The sequence below is a fragment of the Papilio machaon genome, chromosome 13 (assembly GCF_912999745.1).
Source record: "Papilio machaon chromosome 13, ilPapMach1.1, whole genome shotgun sequence".
In the NCBI taxonomy this organism is placed as follows: domain Eukaryota; kingdom Metazoa; phylum Arthropoda; class Insecta; order Lepidoptera; family Papilionidae; genus Papilio; species Papilio machaon.
In genome coordinates, this window is record NC_059998.1 from 843,828 (window position 1) to 864,453 (window position 20,626).

At 34.8% G+C, this 20,626-nt stretch overlaps 2 protein-coding genes across 3 annotated transcripts; one reads left to right on the plus strand and one right to left on the minus strand.

The window, feature by feature from the left end:
• Positions 1–1,732: 1,732 nt before the first annotated feature.
• Positions 1,733–8,552, minus strand: LOC106719332 (transformer-2 protein homolog beta). 2 transcript variants are annotated; one of them, XM_045680482.1, is made up of 8 exons: positions 8,345–8,552; positions 8,115–8,248; positions 6,597–6,771; positions 5,747–5,875; positions 5,476–5,648; positions 4,719–4,766; positions 4,244–4,392; positions 1,733–2,197 (listed from the first exon to the last, which is right to left on the minus strand). In XM_045680482.1, the coding sequence occupies exons 1-8, from the start codon at positions 8,357–8,359 to the stop codon at positions 2,172–2,174; spliced, it is 849 nt and encodes a 282-aa protein (XP_045536438.1). In that variant the 5' UTR covers positions 8,360–8,552; the 3' UTR covers positions 1,733–2,171. The 2 variants fall into 2 exon arrangements, with proteins under 2 accessions (XP_045536438.1, XP_045536439.1); XM_045680483.1 differs by lacking the exon at positions 1,733–2,197 and adding an exon at positions 2,206–2,595.
• Positions 8,553–9,034: 482 nt separating this feature from the next.
• Positions 9,035–20,179, plus strand: LOC106719335 (valine--tRNA ligase). The gene is made up of 18 exons (XM_045680486.1): positions 9,035–9,265; positions 9,509–9,676; positions 9,836–9,969; positions 10,580–10,738; positions 10,929–11,190; positions 11,886–12,016; positions 12,138–12,235; positions 12,394–12,518; positions 13,011–13,156; positions 13,779–13,965; positions 15,356–15,544; positions 15,626–15,732; positions 16,088–16,315; positions 16,826–16,967; positions 17,522–17,689; positions 18,190–18,384; positions 18,901–19,185; positions 19,823–20,179. The coding sequence occupies exons 1-18, from the start codon at positions 9,104–9,106 to the stop codon at positions 20,036–20,038; spliced, it is 3,102 nt and encodes a 1,033-aa protein (XP_045536442.1). The 5' UTR covers positions 9,035–9,103; the 3' UTR covers positions 20,039–20,179.
• The last annotated feature ends 447 nt before the right edge of the window (positions 20,180–20,626 follow it).

Below are 20,626 nucleotides of genomic sequence, written 5' to 3' on the forward strand. Positions count from 1 at the left end.
ATTTACAAAGTTTCGGGTTGAAATAGTGTAACGGAGGGTACTTGTAAAATTCAATTCTGACGCTCACTGATCTTGCCATTAGCCTGTAAGTACTTTGGTCACACCGTAGGTTGATATCGCTAGTCTGCTCAATCTTGCCATCCGACTATTTGTAGCGTAGAATACAAAGTTGTATAATTATTTTAAGGTAAAACAATATGTTTTAAGCTTAAACTACCTTCCAATCGCCAAATTGCTGTTTAGGACAGCGATTAATTTAAAATATTTCTTTGTAACTTTCACTTACCTTATTTAAGGCTTTCACTTTATTCTTCAATTGACCACATTAAGGCCTGCTTCTATATTTGTTATTAATGTTTTAACGCTTTCACGTGTTCACATAAAATTGCAATAGCTGAAATATTTTAGCTTGATAAATCGTGAAACACTTTAAAATACCTCGTAAAAACAAAGAGTTTTAAATCTAACAGTATATTGTTTTCAAATGTATCTAATACAAGCCATTGATTATGTTCAATCAGGAATAATTTCTCGACAGTATGCAATAACTATACTACGAAAGACTTCGAAAACGTACCGAGAGCCAGTGGATTTTCTAGATCTTCGTTCATTGTTTATTCTCGTTATCTAAATAATTTCTACTTGATTTTAAGACTTATCATGAGCCACTTTTAAAAACTGGACGAAAATATAAAGTATTTAAGTGTTTTATATTTGTATTTTTTGTGATAGTATGTATGAAAAATTAAACACATGACATCTTGTAAATCATGTTTGTGTAATGTTATTTTTTTGATATTTGTATTTAATTTTATGTTGTTATTTCAGTATTATGTTACATTTCCATATAATACTGAAAATGTTAAACATTCCATTTTTTTGTTACCAAGTTGAACGATTGTAAAAAAATAATTAATCTCTTCAAATGCGTCCAAATCAATATGCAATTTATAAATATGTATTTTATAACTCCGTCTTGCCTATATTTTTTGTTACCTATTATTGTTTTGTTACGACCTTTGCAATAGTTATGTACTATGTTAGTAAATAGGACACGATAATGTGGAATGTATTTTTAATTATACATAAATATTGTTAATAATTTTAATAAAAACCCTATAGTGGAATGCATTTTTTTATACCCCGAAATATGTGAACTCCATTTCTATATCTCGTAATAACCTACTAAGAAAACATAATGAAATATATTACATGTTAACCAAACTAATGACTACAGGTCTGTTTCATAATGTCCAAATCAATCCTAAATAAGCTACATGGAACTTATTTGTGAGATAAAGTCGTTGCCATTTCACAATCTCCAAATAAGCTGGTAACGCAAACTATTTTGACAAGAAATTTTATATATCAGTTAATTTATTTAACTATCACTTTAGTTGGAGATTGTGAAACAGGTCCTATGTAATGTTACATAAACTAATATACTTCTAAAGAAAGTTACTCTATGGATTGTCCCATTTTTGATGACCAATCTAACCCCATACCGATTGAATGTGTATTTTAACTAAATAATACATAAAAGAAATACATAGTTTCTATATAATAATAATTTATAGATCTGTTATAGTAAAAAGTTTTTTAAGTTTAATGAGACGGCCACGTTAATTGCCAATACTTAAGTTGTAGACGAAGGGGATAGAGACAGGATATATTTTGGATGAGAATGGGAAGAGTACGAATGAAGAAAGATCGAAACGACGTTACAAAACTATCATTTATTCAACAAGTCGCTCACAACACAAGTCTACACTAAAAATTACTTCACCAAATCTATAATTATATATCATATATATATATTAATATGCAGTAAATACATACTATTTGATAAATAAAATGCATATGGATCACCGATAGAGAGATAGTATTCGCGGGAGTTAGGTTCGCGGTAGTCTGTATAGATTTAGAATATCGCCAGCGAGCGCGCGACTTCTCTCTTGAGTCTTGAGCGAGCTTCGGCTTCCCTACGGGCGCGCGGCGGACAAGCCGTTCGCAAAGACGTTAGGAGACAAGTTCGCTAACGCTTCGCGCCGCCGACTGTTCTCGGCGCCCATCGGCCGTCCCGGGAATTTCGGCAACGGCCATTTCAACAACGACTTTCTCAAGAAAAATTTTCGAACAACTTCGACACAGTTACGTTTTTTCAAGGAACTTCATCCTTTACTTCTTGTTTCAATACCTTTTCAAAACAAACAAAATCAATATTAGACTTAGTGTATGAACTTTATTAGAAGCTAACTTTACATTCTAGAGGCGAACGCGCCCTTACGAGGCGCGGCGCACTAACTTATGCTACGACCCTTGACTTTCGACGTCTAACGTTACGAACTAAACAAAGTGAATAGTGACTGGCCGGCGCGTCACGGCGCGTCACGGCGCGTCACGGCGCGTCACGACGCGTCACGGCGACGGTAACACTTAAAACTATTACAGAGTCATTTCCATTTCATTATCCGTCCTAAGTCCGGCCCCGACGGGTACAGTATAAATGCATTACGGAGGCCGGTCACACATTTTGGGGGTGAGTTGTATCAAAATCTATGTCGCCCACAGCGTCACCGACTTACTAATATCGACCTGCAAAGTCAAAGAGGAACGTAACCAGTGTGCCACTCGTGTCACACAAGTCACTGTTGCGGCATTCTATCGATTTATCAAATCAAAAGTCACACATTTTACTGCAGCAAATTGAATCTGCTTTTGATTGAAGATGAATCGATAGAAATATTAAATATTACAAGTAGTACAATACACATACTTAAAAATTAAGTTTAGTAAAGTTATTACTTTTAATACAAGGAAAATTTTCATCATATCTTTGGCATGGTCTCTTATTGCAGAGTGACCACATGCAGTTCTACACACAATCAATATTTACTTATAAACAAGTCATACTAACTTTTATGTCCATATTTTTTTATTCTCCTATAGGAGTTATATGACCTAATATGGTCACTGATCAAAATTGTACAAATGTAACTAATTTTAGTATAGTCTAAACATTTATATTGCTTATAAATTTACATTTATGAATCCCATACCCAAATCACAACCTTAAAACATGGACAACTTAAATTACAATAATGGCAAATGGTTTAAGCTCCTTAGATATTAAATGTGAAGTTATGAGGTTGAATTTTACAAGTTTGACAAAGTTATTGTGGTTAGTTTACTATACCACTGAACATGGGTAGTTCCATTATATAATTTCTAATGATCCATCTCAAATTTATTATCAACAATGAACTAAAATATGAGATAATATCAACCTAAGGAGCGAAAGCAGTCGACATTATAGTCACCAATAAAGTACATGACACCAGTATTATGTGTCTACATCATAATTAAGAGACAATTTTGAATAACAAAACTCCAAATTAATTGGTACAAAGTTCACAATAACTTCACTAATTATCTCCTCTTATAAACATTTACTTGGACAAATTTACTAAAATTTATAGACCATTATTAAACCTTTCTTATTTGACATGACAGTTGTGTTTGGGAACTAGATAACGATTAGAATATTAAGATAATTATTATAGAAATTAAAGTATTTCTTACTTATTTCATTTCTATAAATTAATCAATGTTACATATCACAATATAACAGACATGTTTCTGATAAAAAAAAATTACGTCACCAAAAACCGTAAGTACAAACTAGAAAAATGTCAGTAATCTGTTATGTTATGATAGTAACTGATAATTATGAGCCTATTTAACGTCAAATTTATTTCCGGGATGGACAAGGTCAAGGAAGGGAGCATATTAATAATCCTGAGGAAAGAGAATTTAATAACTTTAATTTCTTATATCCACAAAACCTGAAGAAATAGGAAAAATCCACAACGTATGGGAGGGTAAGATTTTATCACTGTGTTGAGTCGTTAACTCGTAGTAAGGTGGGCAATAACTATTTTCATAGAACAAGGTGACAACTGAGCAAGTGGGCACCTGATGTAAAATATTGAAGTAAGCACTTGGAGAAATTACAATAATTTAAAAGTTGCAGATGCCTAACTTAATTTTGCTATTATGTTTTATGTTTCAAAGGAAGAATAGGAGCAAAAAGGCTACTTAGTACCACCAGTACGGTGTGAATAATTTCTTTCAAATTGTCCTAACAAATAATGTCCAAGGTTGGGATTGGGGTGGGTTGGGAGAGGGAGGTGGGGAGGTGGTGAGGTGAGGAGACGTGCCTAGGGATGGTAGTAAGACTTACGCGGCGAGTAGGAGCGGTCGCGGTCGTAGCGACGCGAGCGGCGGTAGTGCGGACTGGGCGAGCGGTGACGGTAGCCGCGCTGGTAGTAGTCGCGCTCGCGGTACCCACCACCGCCACCACCTCCGCCACCACCGCGGTAGTAGTACTCCCTGCAACGTACAGTTCGCACATAAAACACCATTCTCTTTTAATACTACGCATAGATCTATTTATCAAAGTGGTAAATAAAAAAAAAATCATAGTTACTATGACATCCTGTCATAGTATTAAGGGTTTGTAGATGAACTGATAAACTTGGAATTGAATATAACCTTTAATTTTTTTTTCTATTCTGAACAAGAATGAATTTGACTTATTGTACATAAGCCATTTACAAAATGATGGGTCATAAATAAAAAAAAACCCTAATATGAAGATGATTACGTCAATGCTTGGGTGCGGTTATTTAATAAATTGTAACAAAAAATATACTCACTCTCTGTCCCTGCGTCTATCATATCCATTGTCACCTCTGCTGCTCACACTGCACAAAACATTCATATTTAATTGTATAAACATAACAGCTGGTAAATTGAGGACTTTATAAACTTGAACCAAACAACACCTCAGATTATCTTTTGTTTATACATCAATAAGCAGATTTATATTAAACTAGCTTTTACCCGCGACTCCATTCGCGCGGAATAAAAAAAAATGCATACAAGATAAAAAAAAAGTTGTCCGATCTTGAGTTATAAATAGTGTAACTAACACGACTTTCTTTTATATATATAGATGTGTGCCAAAAGAATATTAAGCCAAACTATACTTTGTTGATGTCATTTAGCTGAATTTATTGTTAATGGTTTCACTTTATTTTTAAAAAGTAATTATCAGAGAAATGTAAATACATAAATGTACGAGCAGGCCTTTAGTGAGCTAACTTATCTCAAAGTTTGCTCACTCTAAATCTGCTTTATATACTCTGCCAACCCATAGGCTACCTATGACTTAAATAATATAAAACATAGGCTTTTCTAAGTTGGACACAGAGAAACACAAAAATATTAAAGTTAGCATATTTTGAGAAACATTTTGTATTTTTTTTTCAAATGTAACTTTACATTACATTGAAAATTTCAACAAGATTCATCATGAAAAAAAAAATAGGAAATTTTTGGTGCATACTTTGTGAAATGGTCTAACAAATTATGGTCTAAAAAAACAACTATTTATGTATGTCAATAACTCACGTGGGCTTGCCCATGTATATGCCTGGGGTAGGAGTATGCGCTCGCTGGGTGATTGAGAAATCCACTCTAATACGTCTGCCGTCGATTTCCATTCCGGTGCACTCATTCTTAGCCACCTTAGCATCATCTTGAGATTCGAAGTAAACGAAACAGAAACCTCGCGAACGCCCAGTCTGATCAATAGAAGATTGTTTTTTTAATTATTATAAGAGAAAAAAAATAACTCAATGCCACTAAAGTTTTCATATTAAGTAAAAATAATATTTCTCACCTTAGCATCAATGACGACTTGTACTTTCTCAACTGGTCCAAATTTGGAGAAGATGTGATTAATTTGCTGTTCACTTGTGTATAGACTGAGACCAAATACTCCAAGACAGCGGGATGGGGTTGGGTTCTCCTGTCCAACAATGAAGGTGCTTCCATGTTTTTTAATTGTTTAAACATATTTTTTAATTATATAATTAATCCATGACTGAGACTAACAATTTTACTAATGTAATGTATTATTTAGGATTTCTAATGACTTATACTTTATCTAGAAATAGTGTCATAACTAAATTTTGAATGCCATCATGTTAATGTTCTCAAAAATTACTTTAAAAAGAGGTAGTGAGGAAAACAGTGCTCTTTATGTTTTGATAACTAATGGCACTAAAAATTATCCTATTACTGAGCACTTTCTAAAACCTACGAATTCCTCACTATGACCAAGTAACAAACCAAACATAATGTCAGAGAATGTACAAATTTTACATAATTAAATTTCTGAAAAATTATTCCTTGGTGATATTTTCACTAAAGGACTAATGCTGTGCTATATCGGAACACATATTGTAAGAGCTTACAGAGAGTTTATTGACTGTAAGTGACTGATATAATGTTTGGTGTGTATATGGCCTATAAGTATACACTGTTCCAAATGAAGACAAGTTTTACAAATGAACAAATTTCACTCTCCAAAATAAACACTACTTAATATCTTCACCTCCCGTTAAAAATAGTTAGTGAATTACAATGTAACAATTAAACTGTATCTAATCTTTACAGAGTTTAAATCTAGATTCAGAACAGCATATACAGACTAAATATAAAAAAAGTACAAAAACAAGCGTCCTCACCCTATCTCCAATGTCACCACTCACCCTGTCTCCAAGATGGCGGCGCCTGGAGGACATAGGACTGTGGGAGTGCGAGCGGCGGTATGAGCCACGGGGGGAGTATGAACGGGAGCGGCTGCGGGAGTACCGCGAGCCACGGTACCCGCGCCGCGGCGACCCCGAACGGGACCGCGTCCTGCAGTAACATATTACTAAGAAATTTTTTCCAGTAAAGTTAGGTACAATTAGACTACAAGATAAATTCCCAACATTAATATCTGTACTATTACTTCAAAACAAATTATAATAATTAATGGGTAAATTCAATTTGGTCAGAAGCCACTAAATAAAAAGTTGCATATTTGTTTGTATAAATTTAATTATATTTCTGGCCTTATCATACAGTTATCACTATAGTGGATTCAATGGGAGGTTCTCAATCCATCATTCATTTTTATAAGTGTTAGCTCATATTTGTTCCGTTTTCAAATAGTAAAAATTTTACTGTTTCAAAAATTTTTCTATCAAAGTTTAACCAATTTTTTTTTCTTGCAACTAGATTTTGTTTGATTTGCAGATATACAAACTAAAAATTATTTTGCATAATATTTCCGAGAAATAAATTAACAAATTGGTTCTTAGAAATACATGTTTCTAAAATTAAAAACATTAAAATCACTCAAAGTGTACATAAAACAAGCTCATAAAATTGCCTCTTATCAGACAAATTATGGTTCGTTGATAAAGCTATTGGTTGCCATAGAGTTATACAACATGCATTGATCAAACAATTTTATTCCTATGTTACGTATGGATTTTTAATACCAGTATTTTACTTTAAGCAAATGTTTATATTCTGCCTTTGGTGTTTGATTATTTCTGTATATTCATATTATTTATTAATATTATTGATTATACTTAAATTGAAACTATTTTTGTATATTTGTTGGCATTAATTTTTTTTTTAATTTAAAAAGAAAACCATCATGTAAATAATATTTGCCTGATTTAAAAATGAATCAAAATTTAAGATATCAAATTAAACAGATAACTAGTATATGGTAGGTTATCAATGCCATCTAGAGTCATTATAGTTAACCTTCTAGGTGGCCTCTCTATTATGTACCTAATGTACGATACATTTATTCGGAACTCAAGGCTAAAAATCAACTGTTTGTGCATATATAAATTACTTACAACAAACTTCATTCAATATACGATGATACAGACAGATGGATCTTCTTTACATATAATAATAAATAATAAACAAGCTTACATATCTACGCCAAAAATCACTAACTTTATTCATAAATTCTGGGGTGTATATAGCATGTAATAGTATCTCGTGTAAACTCCCTATACATAAAAATACAAGGCCTCTTATTGGTACTAAACCTCGTGCCATTGCGCAACCATAGCACCGTGACCGAAGAGGTTATAATCAACAAATTTGGTCAAATACCAATAACAACATTCAAGTGACTAGATTTAAAGCAAGCTAAGCACAAATCGCTTAAGTTTTCATAGAATTTTACTTACGGACTCCTATACTTTCTGCTGGATGATTTTGGCGGCGGCGGCGTCCTGGACCGGCTTCGGCTATGTCCCCTCGACATCGTCGGAGGCTTCGGAGCTGGCTCTCGGGAACCGTTGCGGGTCCTCGAACGACTTCTCTGTAACACGAGCAACCCTATACTTTAAATTCAGCTTCGGTAAAATAAGCACACGGGGCACTAATGATAAATGTCGATTGAGTTTAAATATAGTACCTCTCGATCAGACATGTTGATCACAAGAATACAAGCAACAAGAATAAAACGGAAATATCACCACTGATCTAATTATAAGTCTTATGTCGCTAAAATAAAATTTGTGAACACGAACACACAGAACAACGCGGTTGAGCGAAAAACAAAATGGCGTCAATCAAACGTTCGTCAACGAAACGGCCAAACGCTATGAAAGCGCGGTAAAATTTAATAAACAAGAAAAAGAAATCACGAATAAATTGCTGAATGTTGCCATTTTCCGCGTCACCCAATCAGTAAGTGTTTTCTTGAAGCGGTGCGCGATAATAAATTTAATGAAAGCAAAAATAGCGCAGATTGCGCATATCTCTCCGTTTTACGGCTTAAATTACATTAAAAAACTCTCCAGATATTCGATAAATAATATTGATACCAAACCTTCAATGTTAAAATCTTATAAGATCAGAACGAAATATTTTTGTATTTCTGAAAAGAATTTTTACGTCTGCAATACAAAAATATAGCTAAACTATAAAATAAGGTACTAGGGTACTCTTTAAAAAATAAGCTTTAAAAGTAAAACATAAAGGAACTTTAAAGGAATAATTAAATTAAAAGTAAATTAAAACAAAATTAAACATTGTTTATTTCGCACGTAATGAAACGTTGCAATAACTGTCACTGTGACATTTAAATGCCATTGTCACTTTTCCGTTTCCACCACATCGTTAGATGTCGAGTTTTATTTAAATTAATTTACTATTTTTCTCAAATAAAGCCATGACTGACAGTGAAACCCAAAACGGCCCTAGTGACCAGCCGCAAGAGAAATCAGCAAAACAGCTAGAGAAAGAGGCCAAGAAGGCTGCAAAATTAGAAAAACTTAAAGCCAAGTTGGACAAGAAAAGTTCAGCGCCAGCTGTTCAGAAAGATAAGCCCGAGGTATGGTAATTAAATACGAAATTACACTTGAATTAAAATATACTCGATATATTTTTTAAAAACCCTGGAGTCTGTCAAAGATTTTTTTAAATCGTCATTAGGTTAGAATTCCTTGTGAAAGGATTCTCTCGCGATTAATAGACGATTGCATCATTTTTGTATAAATTAAATTATTTGAATAAGGAATCAAATAATGAGCACTTGTACACTGGACTTATAAGGAAAATGTTTTGTTTTTTTTAGAAAAAAGCTAAAGAAACAAAAGAGAGTGCAGTTTATTCAGCTAACACAGCTCCGGGAGATAAAAAAGATATCAATGGACCAATGCCGGATGCTTACAGTCCTCAGTATGTTGAAGCTGCATGGTACGCATGGTGGGAAAAACAGGGATTCTTTAAGCCTGAATATGGGGTAAGTAAAATGAACAAAATAATACTAAAGCAATAAGTAACATCAATAAAGGTTTTTTGTAAATATGTTGTGTTGCTTTTATAATTTAAACCTTTTAAGACAATTATGAATTTATCTGTATTTTCTATTATTATTTCCATGTTCTGTCTTTTTTTATAGAGAAAATCAGTGTTAGAGCCCAATCCCAAAGGCAAATTTGTGATGGTCATTCCACCACCCAACGTAACTGGTACTCTCCATCTTGGACATGCATTAACTAATGCTGTTGAAGACGCTATCACCAGATGGCATAGGTAAGTTATCTTACTACTATTATAAATACGAATGTTTGGATGGATGGATGGATGTTTGTTTGTTACAAGGTATCTCCAGAACGGCTCAACTGATCATGCTGAAATTGGGCACAGATGTAGAACATAGTCTGAAGGACACATAGGCTACTTATTAAGGAAGCAATTCCGCGTTTTGTTTGATGAGTGTGGTACCAGAGGCCTAATTTTTGTCCTCTTTCCCTTCCCATCCTTTTCTTTATAGGAAAGGATGGGAAGGGGAAGTGGATTTGGCGGAAGAGGGGACGCATAGGAAGGAGAAATATCCTCTTTCTGTGCGTCCCCTTCTCCGTTAATTAAAGGTAAGCAACGCATCTGCATTCGCGGATGTCTATGGGCAACGGTCGCCTCGCTATTGCGGCGAATCCAGGTGGCCGTTTGCTCGTTTGCCACCTTCTAATATATAAAAAAAAAAGTTTTTTCTAAATTTCGATCTAAGATCACACCACCAACATAAGATTTATATGTGTTATAGAAAATTTGTGAGAGTAGATTATCATTAGTTAATCTTAAGAAATATGAAATAATACTATGTACAGTTGAAGAAACTATGGTCTAATATATTTATTTTTAGAATGAATGGACGAACAACACTATGGAATCCTGGCTGTGACCATGCTGGTATCGCAACACAGGTGGTGGTAGAGAAGAAAGTTTGGAGAGAAGAGAAGAAGACGAGACATGATCTCGGGAGAGATGAGTTTATTAAACGAGTTTGGGACTGGAAGAATGAGTAAGTGTAGACCAAAAAGTTTTGTTGCAAGATGCAGTATTAACTCTTTATTTTTTTACTATTTTAAGAACAGCTTAACAAATCATGCTGTAATTTGGCCTAGATGTAGAACATTAACTGGAAGAACATATAGACTACTAATTAAGATTTTTTTATTCTGTACTAAGACTCAGGCAATTTATGTTTACAGGAAAGGTGATCGAATTTATTCCCAGCTTCGGTCACTGGGTTCTTCATTTGATTGGACCAGAGTCAGATTTACGATGGACCCGTCAATGTGTCGTGCGGTCAATGAGGCGTTTATACGACTACACGACGCGGGCGACATCTACCGAGCGAATAGATTAGTCAACTGGTCCTGTGCACTCAAGAGTGCTATATCTGATATTGAAGTAGATAAAGTGGAACTCACTGGGAGAACTATGCTCAGTATACCGGGATACGATCAAAAAGTAATTACAATTTTGATATATCATAAATTCTTACTTTTTTTAATAAGTTTTTAAAAATAATTTATAACAAATCTACTATCTATATATATATAAAAGAAAGTCGTGTTAGTTACACTATTTATAACTCAAGATCGGTCGAACTTATTTCGCTTAAAATTGATGGGCAGGTAGCTTAGAACTAGGAAACGGACATAGGATAATTTTTACCCCGTTTTCTATTTTTTATTCCGCGCGGACGGAGTCGCGGGTAAAAGCTAGTTATAAATAACTAGCAATCGGTCACAGCTTTGCAAAGATAGACATTTATTTTTCTTTTATATATATTTTATAACATTAAATATAGCCTATGTTACTCAGGGATAATGTAAAACTATAATTGTGAAAGAATTGTTCACATCGGGCTATTATTTTTTCAGTTTATTTGTTACAAAGAATTAATTTTATCTTATCCTGAGTGTACATGGAGATTGCTTTTTTTATATCACAACGTGGCAAAAGAGCAAACGGCCTGAATTCGCTAAAATAATGCACACAAGATAAAAACATTCCTATGTCCGTTTCCTGGTTGTAAGCTACCTGCCCACCAATTTTCAGTCAAATCGATTCAGCCGTTCTTGAGTTATAAATAGTGTAACTAACACGACTTTCTTTTATATATATAGTTAGATTAAGATGTGTTGTATTAATTGCCGCAGGTGGAGTTTGGAGTACTGGTAATGTTTGCGTACAAAGCGGAGGATTCTGGTGAAGAGGTGGTAGTTGCTACTACTCGTGTGGAGACGATGTTGGGAGACGTTGCTGTGGCTGTGCATCCAGAAGATGCTAGGTAAATACAATCAATACGTAATTTTTACTTTTATTTTTGGTTAATTTAGTCACCTATATTCTTTGTATTTTTTTTTAATCTGTACTCATGGTCTTTTTTTGGGATACTATTTTTTTTTCAGGTACAAACATTTAATTGGGAAGAATTTGATGCATCCGATAGTGAATAGAAAACTACCTGTGATTGCAGATGAATATGTGGATATGAACTTTGGAACAGGTAAAGATTATCACAAATTTTATAATTTTATAATCTAGTTCTATTAACGGTAAGTTTCTGAGACCAAAATATTGTTAACTTTACTTTGTTTTATAACGAGATTTTTCTCTCAGAAACCTATGGTAAGTTATATGTTTGAATGTTTTTTTTATTAATAGGTGCTGTTAAAATAACTCCCGCACATGATCCCAATGACTACGAGATTGGTAAACGACACGATTTGCCTTTCATCACTGTATTTGATGATGAGGGAGTGATGCTTGATAACTGCGGACCATTTGCTGTAAGTATATATAAACTTACTACCTGTGCCCGTGACTTCGTCCGCGTAAAATACTGTCTTCTTGTAGCATTTTAATTGTTTAGACTAATTATTTTATTTAAAGTTACAAAAAAATCACATAAACCTTACATATTCCCATACAAACTTTCATCCCCTATTCCCTATTATTTGTGTAATACCTTGAAGCTTAAACTTTTACAAAATTTGATTTTCATATTTATTTATACAGTCTTAAAAAAATAAATATCAAGCTTATAACAGTAAAAATTACGATATCACTATACAAATTTCCACCCCCATTTTCAACTGCGTACAACCCTTTTTTCTCGTTAAAAAGTAGCCTATGTTCTTTCTTAGGGTCTCAACTATCTCTGTACTAAATTTAATTTAAATCGGTTTAGTAGTTTAGGCGTGCAAACGAGACAAACAAACAGCCAGATGTAATTCCTTGGGTTCTTCTTTGTAACTTATAATTCTTTGGTGCAATATCAGGGCAAGCGTCGCTTCCACGTACGTCGTGAGATCATCAAGACATTAGAAGGTTTGAAGTTGTACAAGGAGACGAAGGAGCACGCGATGGTGGTGCCGCTCTGCAGCAGGTCCAAGGATGTTGTGGAGCCAATGTTGAAGCCGCAATGGTAAGATGAATACGATTTACCTGCTTTGTTATTAAGAAATAGTAATTTAGTGCAAGTTTTTTAACATTCAATCATCAATATAAGTGGAAAGCAATAAAAGCAAGAGACAGGAATACCTGGAAATCTTTAGAGGAGGCCTTTGTCGACAGACAAGCTTTACAAAACAAACTACCAGTTGCCGATAATTATAACATTTCAAATACAAGTTAGAAATAAGTTAATCAATTTAGTTTTTAGTAAATAGGCATTTAATATTAACTGTAAAGCAATAAAGGCTATTTTATTTTATTTTATTTTATTTATTTATTTATAAGTGGAAAAAAATGATTATACGTTGTTTTAAATAATTTTATTTACAACTAACAGTCGCCTGCTACTTCGTCTGCGCAGAATTTTTAATAAAAGTAGCCTATAACATGCCCGTGTGCATCAGCTACCTTCCAGTGAAAGTCCCATCAAAATCGGTCTAGCCGTTCCGGAGATTACAAGGAACAAACGCTGCCTTCAGGACAGACAGACAGACAAAAAGACAGTTATCAGCAACACAAATACATCATGTATATGAAATATGACTTTTTTTTCTAAGTTAAAGATATTTATAGGTTTGCATAATTTTTTGAAGGTATATAAAATGCGATACAATGGCAGCGGAAGCTATCAAGGCTGTGAAGAATGGCGAGCTGAAGATAATCCCGGATGCGCACGAGAAGACCTGGTACCACTGGATGGAGAACATCCGCGACTGGTGCATCTCCCGACAGCTGTGGTGGGGGCACCGTATACCAGCTTACAGGGTTACACTGCCTCAGGTCAGGAATACGAAGATTAAATTAGTTGAAATAAAAAGTTATATCAATTAATCAGTACAAAGTTTAATATCAGATTTATATTATGCCAGTACAATAGAAAATTAGCGCTGGCATACAACTGGCATCATTTAAAAACTAACTGGCACCAGTGAGCCCATACCTGGGTCAGCGCTCAATGAATAGCAACCAATACTAAGGTTGAAATTTTTAAACATACTTTATGATGGTTTTTGATTTTTTTGCTGAAAAGAATATCATTATCATCATCTCCCTGGTCTTATCCCACTTACGTAGGGTCGGGGCACAAGGTTTTATAAACCTTAAAGATTTGCCTTCATTTTTTACGCCCAATCCTACTTGGGAATATCTTTATATAGAATGTTCTCTATGACCACCTCCAGATTCTTGACTCTTCACTCCAATAGATGAGGTCGGTCTGGACATTCGAAATGACGGTATCAAGTGTTAGATATTAATTTTTCCATACCATATTTTGCTGAAAAGAATAGAATATGATCTCTCTCTCTCTCTCTCTCTTTCTAGTTGCCTCTCCATTAATGGAGGTTGGCCGTCAGCTCAGTGAACTTTTGCCGGTCTTGTGCCAAGCGAAATAAATGTTCCAAGCTGGCAATATTCGTCCATTCCTTGATATTACGCAGACACGATTTCTTTTTTCGTCCATTGCGTCATTTGCCTGCAATTTTTCCCATCATAATATGTTGGAGAAGGTCGTATTACTTGTGCCGCAGAACATGTCCTAGATAGGTGACCTTTCTCTTTTTGATAGTCTGCAATACGAAGCGCTGGAGTACCCGTAAATTGGAAACCTTTTGCGTCCAACTAATGCGTAGCATTCTGCGGTAGCACCACATTTCAAAAGCTTCCAGAAATTTGTGGGTATTGGCCACACAATATACAACTGGCCACACGTAATATTGGAGCATTCTGATTCATAATTGGAGCATTTAGAATATGATAATTTATAAAAACACAATAATTATTGTATACAAGATTTCGTGTTATAAAATATCCATAAATAAGTTGTTAAGCTGTAAAGTGATACGTAGAGGCGGGGCGAAGTGCCCGTGGGCGCGGCGACGCGGCGCCGGCGCACTCGCTCCGGCCGCAAGAAGAGCGGCCGCGCCCGCACGCGCAGGACTCCGCCCCACAGTACACTCGTACGTCTGCAATAACTCATGCTAGTACTGCATGTTTTTTGTGTACTGCTTTTTATATAGCACCTATTGATTTTAACTATATTTTTTATTTAATTAGGTGTGTCGATGTTAAAATGCGTTTGTTTAATTTTTATTTGCGCCTGTTTTCTCTGGTTTATAAAACGAAATTAAAGAACTATAAAATTAATGTATTTTTCTTTCGTCGAATTCAGAAGCAAGAAGAACTTTGGGTATCAGCGCATACAGAAGAAGAGGCGCTGGAAAAAGCCTCAGCTAAGTTCCAAGTGGGTAAAGAAGAGATTTCACTGAAGAGAGATGAAGATGTTCTCGATACTTGGTTCTCTTCTGGTCTCTTCCCCTTCTCTATCTTCGGATGGCCTGATCAGACTGAAGATTTACAGGTAATTTTGTTATGAACTTTACCTTAATGTATGTATCTCTTTGGAAAAATACAAAGATATGTTTTTTGATTATGTTTGCAGGCATTCTATCCAGGCACTCTGTTGGAGACGGGACACGATATACTCTTCTTCTGGGTAGCAAGGATGGTCTTCTTTGGTCAACGACTTATGGGAAAATTGCCCTTCAAGTGAGTTTTAAAAACATAAACAGTGCTTTATATTTCTTACTAATATTATAAATGTGAATGTTAAGATGGATGGATGGATAGATGTTTTTGAAGGTATCTCCGGAGCGGCTCAACGGATCTTTATAAATTTTGACACAGATGTAGAACATATAGTAAACTTATTAAGTTTTTTTTAATTCTGCGCGGACGGAGCCGTGAGCGATAGCTAGTATTAAATGAATCAGTTGTATTGATACATATGCTTGCATTTTTTTGATAATTATCAATTTTTTCTCCATCCATTTGAAATTCCTACTTTCAATATCAATTGTGTTCTAGTTAAATAGTTAAAATTAGGTATTTTTCTAAATTCTAGAGAGATCTACCTCCACCCAATGGTGCGCGATGCTCACGGACGCAAGATGTCGAAGTCCCTGGGCAATGTGATAGACCCAGTGGATGTGGTGCGGGGTGTGACGCTGCAGCAGCTGCACGCTCAGCTGCAAGACTCCAACCTGGACACCAAGGAGATAGAGAAGGCCAAGCTCGGCCAGAAACAGGACTACCCTAATGGGATACCTGAGTGCGGTACTGACGCCTTGAGGTAAGAAAACACCTAATTTAACGAAACTGATGAAGTTTGAACTAACTATTTAGAAAACTACATTCACTTGTAGTTTCTGGTATTTTATCTTTCATGTTGTAATGGAGAACTTCTCTCTCTCTCTCTCTCTCTCTCACTCTCTCCCTCTCATCCTCTCCCTCTCATCTCTCTCTCACACTCACAATATTTCTCTCTTTTCCTTATACTTATTTACACCTTTGACTTCACCTTAAACAATTTATCTAAAAAAAAAAACTTGTAAGCCGTCATGGGATGCCTGGCAGATGTGAAACATTGTGTGTGTACAAGTAATATGCATAAAATATTAAATATTATAATTAAATAAATAATAATAATGTATACCTCAGCATACACTCTACTACATATAAAATATATATATGTATACCTTAGTATAGCTTGGCGACCCGTCGCCACGGCAAGCGTCGCCACGCCAACAATTCGGTTTACAAGTGATCCTATAGATGTTTCACATCAAAATGTCTATGCTAGGTTCGCATTGTGCGCGATGACGCAAGGTCGCGACCTGAACCTGGACATCCTGCGAGTGCAGGGCTACCGGTTCTTCTGCAACAAGCTCTGGAACGCCACCAAGTTTGCGCTCATGTACTTCCCCAAAGACACAACATATAATGTGAGTACAAATTGTCATAGTATCTGAGATATCACCATACATATGTGAATCGAAATTCGAAAAACACATTGGTACATGGCGGGATTTGAACCCAGGACATGCAGATTGCAAGTCAAGTGCTTAACTCCTGAGCCATCGACGCTCCATATTTTATATATTATATTTTTCCAAATATTTTGTATATTGTATTCAATACAGAATTTATTTACAATTATCCAATAGTGTCATATGTTTGAGTAGTTCCTTATTGTTTCGACCTGAATTGTGAAGTTTTTAAAGACATAGAACTATCTAAAAATTACTACTAAAGTAAAAATAAAAATTTTGCATATGGCAATACTCATTTAACAGTGTTTTTGTTATCTATTACTAGCTGTAGCCCGCGACTCCGTCCGCGCGCAGTTAAAAAAAATGAAAAATAGATATTGTCCAATTCTCAGACCTACTGAATATGTTCACAAAATTTCATGAGAATCGGTCAAACCGTTTCGGAGGAGTACGGGAACGAAAACTGTGACACGAGAATTTTATATATTAGATTGTTATTATTTTAGGTTCACTCTAGAAGTCTTCCCGCTCTATCAGCGATGGACCGCTGGATGCTGTCGCGGCTGTCGCTGGCCGTGCAGAAGGTGAACTCCGGCTTCCAGAACTACGACTTCCCCGCAGCCACCACTCACTGTTACAACCTCTGGCTGTACGACCTGTGTGATGTTTACTTGGTAAGGATATATTTTTTTTTTTATGCAAAGCAAACAGGCTTATGTAGTATTTATTAGCTTATTTATTTGTTATTAGAGGTACAACAATAACGAGAGCGGAAAATGAGTTTATAATTTTTTATACAGTTGTCCGAGAAAGATGTACAACAGTGTACAGATTCAACTTACCTCTATCTAAAATTTTCTTTGTTTAGGCAATACAGGCCTTAAAGTTTATAAATTACTAGCTGTCGCCCGCGACTCCGTCCGCGTGGAATTTAAAAAAAAACTAATATGCAGCCTATGTGTTCTTCTAGACTACGTTCTACATCTGTGCCAAATTTAATTCAAACCAACATCCATCCATCCATCTAAACATTTTTAAACTACACCTTTTTGTAGAACAAACCTTTGTTCTAAAATCAACAGGGGGCTCGAAAATACGAATTTCAAAACTAAATTCAATCATATTTTTACAACAGCCGGTACAATCTCTGACAATTTTTCTACTTTCTTTACAGGAATATCTGAAGCCTGTGTTTGCGACAGGATCTGAATCTGAGAAGTCTGGAGCGCGACAGACTCTGTACACGACGCTGGAGTACGGCCTGAAGCTGCTCAGCCCGTTCATGCCATTTGTTACCGAGGAGTTGTACCAGCGGCTGCCCAGAGCTGATACATCCTGCCCTTCCATATGCGTAGCTAATTATCCTACAGTAAGTTTTCAAAAATAACATTTTTTTTTTATTTTAAACTAGATTTTACCCGCGACTCCGTCCGCGAGGAATAAAAAATAGAAAACGGGGTAAAAATTATCCTATGTCCGTTTCCTGGTTCTAAGCTACCTGCCCGTCAATTTTCAGTCAAATCGATTCAGCCGTTCTTGAGTTATAAATAGTGTAACTAACACGACTTTCTTTTATATATATAGATTTATTTAGTTTTGTGACTGTGTGTGTTTTAGGACTTTGTTATAATCCCAAGGCTAACAATGTGTTTAAAACAGTAACAAAAGTTTGAAAATTATTATTTTTATCTATAGTTTTCTAGATTTTTATGACAGTTGAAGGTCAATGATCTGTTCTGAATCCGAATTCAAAAATAATATTTACGAAAATATTGTTTTTTTTTTCGTATAATGTGTACTTTTCTTTTTTGACATATCAAGGTCATTTATTTTTAGTTTTTAAGGTTTATTATGTGACATTAATATCTATTTTTATTTATTCCAGGAGGCAGATACACCATGGCGATCAGAAGAATTGGAATCAGACGTGGATATAGTACTGAAGATGGTTCATCTCATCAGGTCCACTCGGTCCGAGTACAACTTGACCAACAAGCAGAAGACCACAGCCCACGTCATCATTTCACCAGAACTGAATGTTGAACATCTGAGGGCGCTGATGAGGAGCCTACAGTCGCTGGCTAACAGTGAACTGAGTGAGGAACAGCCACCTACAGGATGTTCTATACTTACCGTCTCCGATAAAATTGAAGTACATCTAGTGCTCAAGGTAACTATTTCTATCTTACTAATATTACTAGCTAGCTGTCGTAGCTGTTAAAAAAAATTAAAAATAGATATTGTCCGATTCTCAGACCTACTTAATATGCTCACAAAATTTCATGAGAATCGGTCAAGCCGTTACGGAGGAGTTCAAGTTCGAACCCCGTGACACGAGAATTTTATATATTAGATAAATGCGAATTTTTAGATGGATGGATGGATGTTTCTTTAAAGGTCTACACAACGTCTCAACGGATCTGGATGAAATTTAGCATGGATATAGAACATAGTCAGGAAGAACACATAGGCTAATTAAGTTTTTTTCAAATTTATAATAAGAAAACAAAGTATTGCAATTTACCTGATTTGAGTAAACATTCTATATATTTAATAATTTAAATCGATATTTAAACAAAAACTGATACAGAGTGTTTTTACCGGTAGTTTATTTTCTACCGGTAAAAACATCCTGTATCAGTAAGAATTTTATATTACGGTAAAATGTTTTACTTTGTCGTGTTTATCTCTGTATATATTTTATTGCATTATTTTTAACTTATATATCATGTACAATTTAACAAGAAATCCAAATAATACTTTTCTAGTTTTATTTATTTATTAATTTTAATTTTACATGTTAACAGGGCCTTATAGATCCTCAGAAAGAGATCGCAAAACTTGAAAAGAAGAAGGAATCATTATCACAAACTATTAGTAAGCTCCAACAAGCGATGGCCGCAGACGACTACTCTGTTAAAGTACCCGCAGAAATACAGAAGACAAATACTGAAAAACTCTCCCAATCACAAGGTGAATTGGAAAAACTAGATAAAGCTATGGCAACACTAAAACTGATGTAATACAGATTATGTCAATTTAAATAATTTAAACGTCATTATACTTATTTGTACAACTGATTTCCTTGTGAATTAAATAATAACGTTTTAATGCATTTTGTAATGACTAGATATTCTATTTGTGTTCAGTTTTCAAGTGAAACATCACAGTAATTTATTTATCACGTTAATTAAAACAATTTTTTTTTGTGATCGTGATATTAAGTTTTTATTCTAAATAAGAATCGAATTATCTGTAAATATTGCAGTGAGCAGATTAACGCAAATTACTATGTCCAATGTGAAGTAAATTTAAAAAATCCTTCATTATTTATGTTTTATAATAAAATGTTTCAGTGAAAATGTGGTTGTTTTATTTATAATAGTAGTTTGGTTTTGTCATCAAGGTTACAACAGGAGGAGACAAATTGCAACCGACAATCTTGGGTTTCGGCAATTTAACTTTAAATTACTTGAGAAAACAAAACATTCATAAATCGTCGTTAGTCACATTATTTCAGTAATCAAATATAAATCAACAAAAGCCGAATTTTAAGCACTGTTTCCTATTTTTTTTTTGTCGTGAAACAATCGACAAAAACCACATCAGTA

Bases quoted from the DNA above. Each gene is read 5' to 3' on its own strand.
- LOC106719335 (XM_045680486.1), top strand. From the start codon at position 9,104: ATGACTGACAGTGAAACCCAAAACGGCCCTAGTGACCAGCCGCAAGAG. The intron at 11,191-11,885 runs GTAATTACAATT...TAATTGCCGCAG, and splicing joins TACCGGGATACGATCAAAAA to GTGGAGTTTGGAGTACTGGT. The intron at 13,157-13,778 runs GTAAGATGAATA...AATTTTTTGAAG, and splicing joins CCAATGTTGAAGCCGCAATG to GTATATAAAATGCGATACAA.
- LOC106719332 (XM_045680482.1), bottom strand. The intron at 5,876-6,596 runs GTGAGGACGCTT...ATTGTTGGACAG, and splicing joins GTGGTGACATTGGAGATAGG to GAGAACCCAACCCCATCCCG. The intron at 2,198-4,243 runs GTAAGTCTTACT...TGTTTTGAAAAG, and splicing joins CGACCGCTCCTACTCGCCGC to GTATTGAAACAAGAAGTAAA.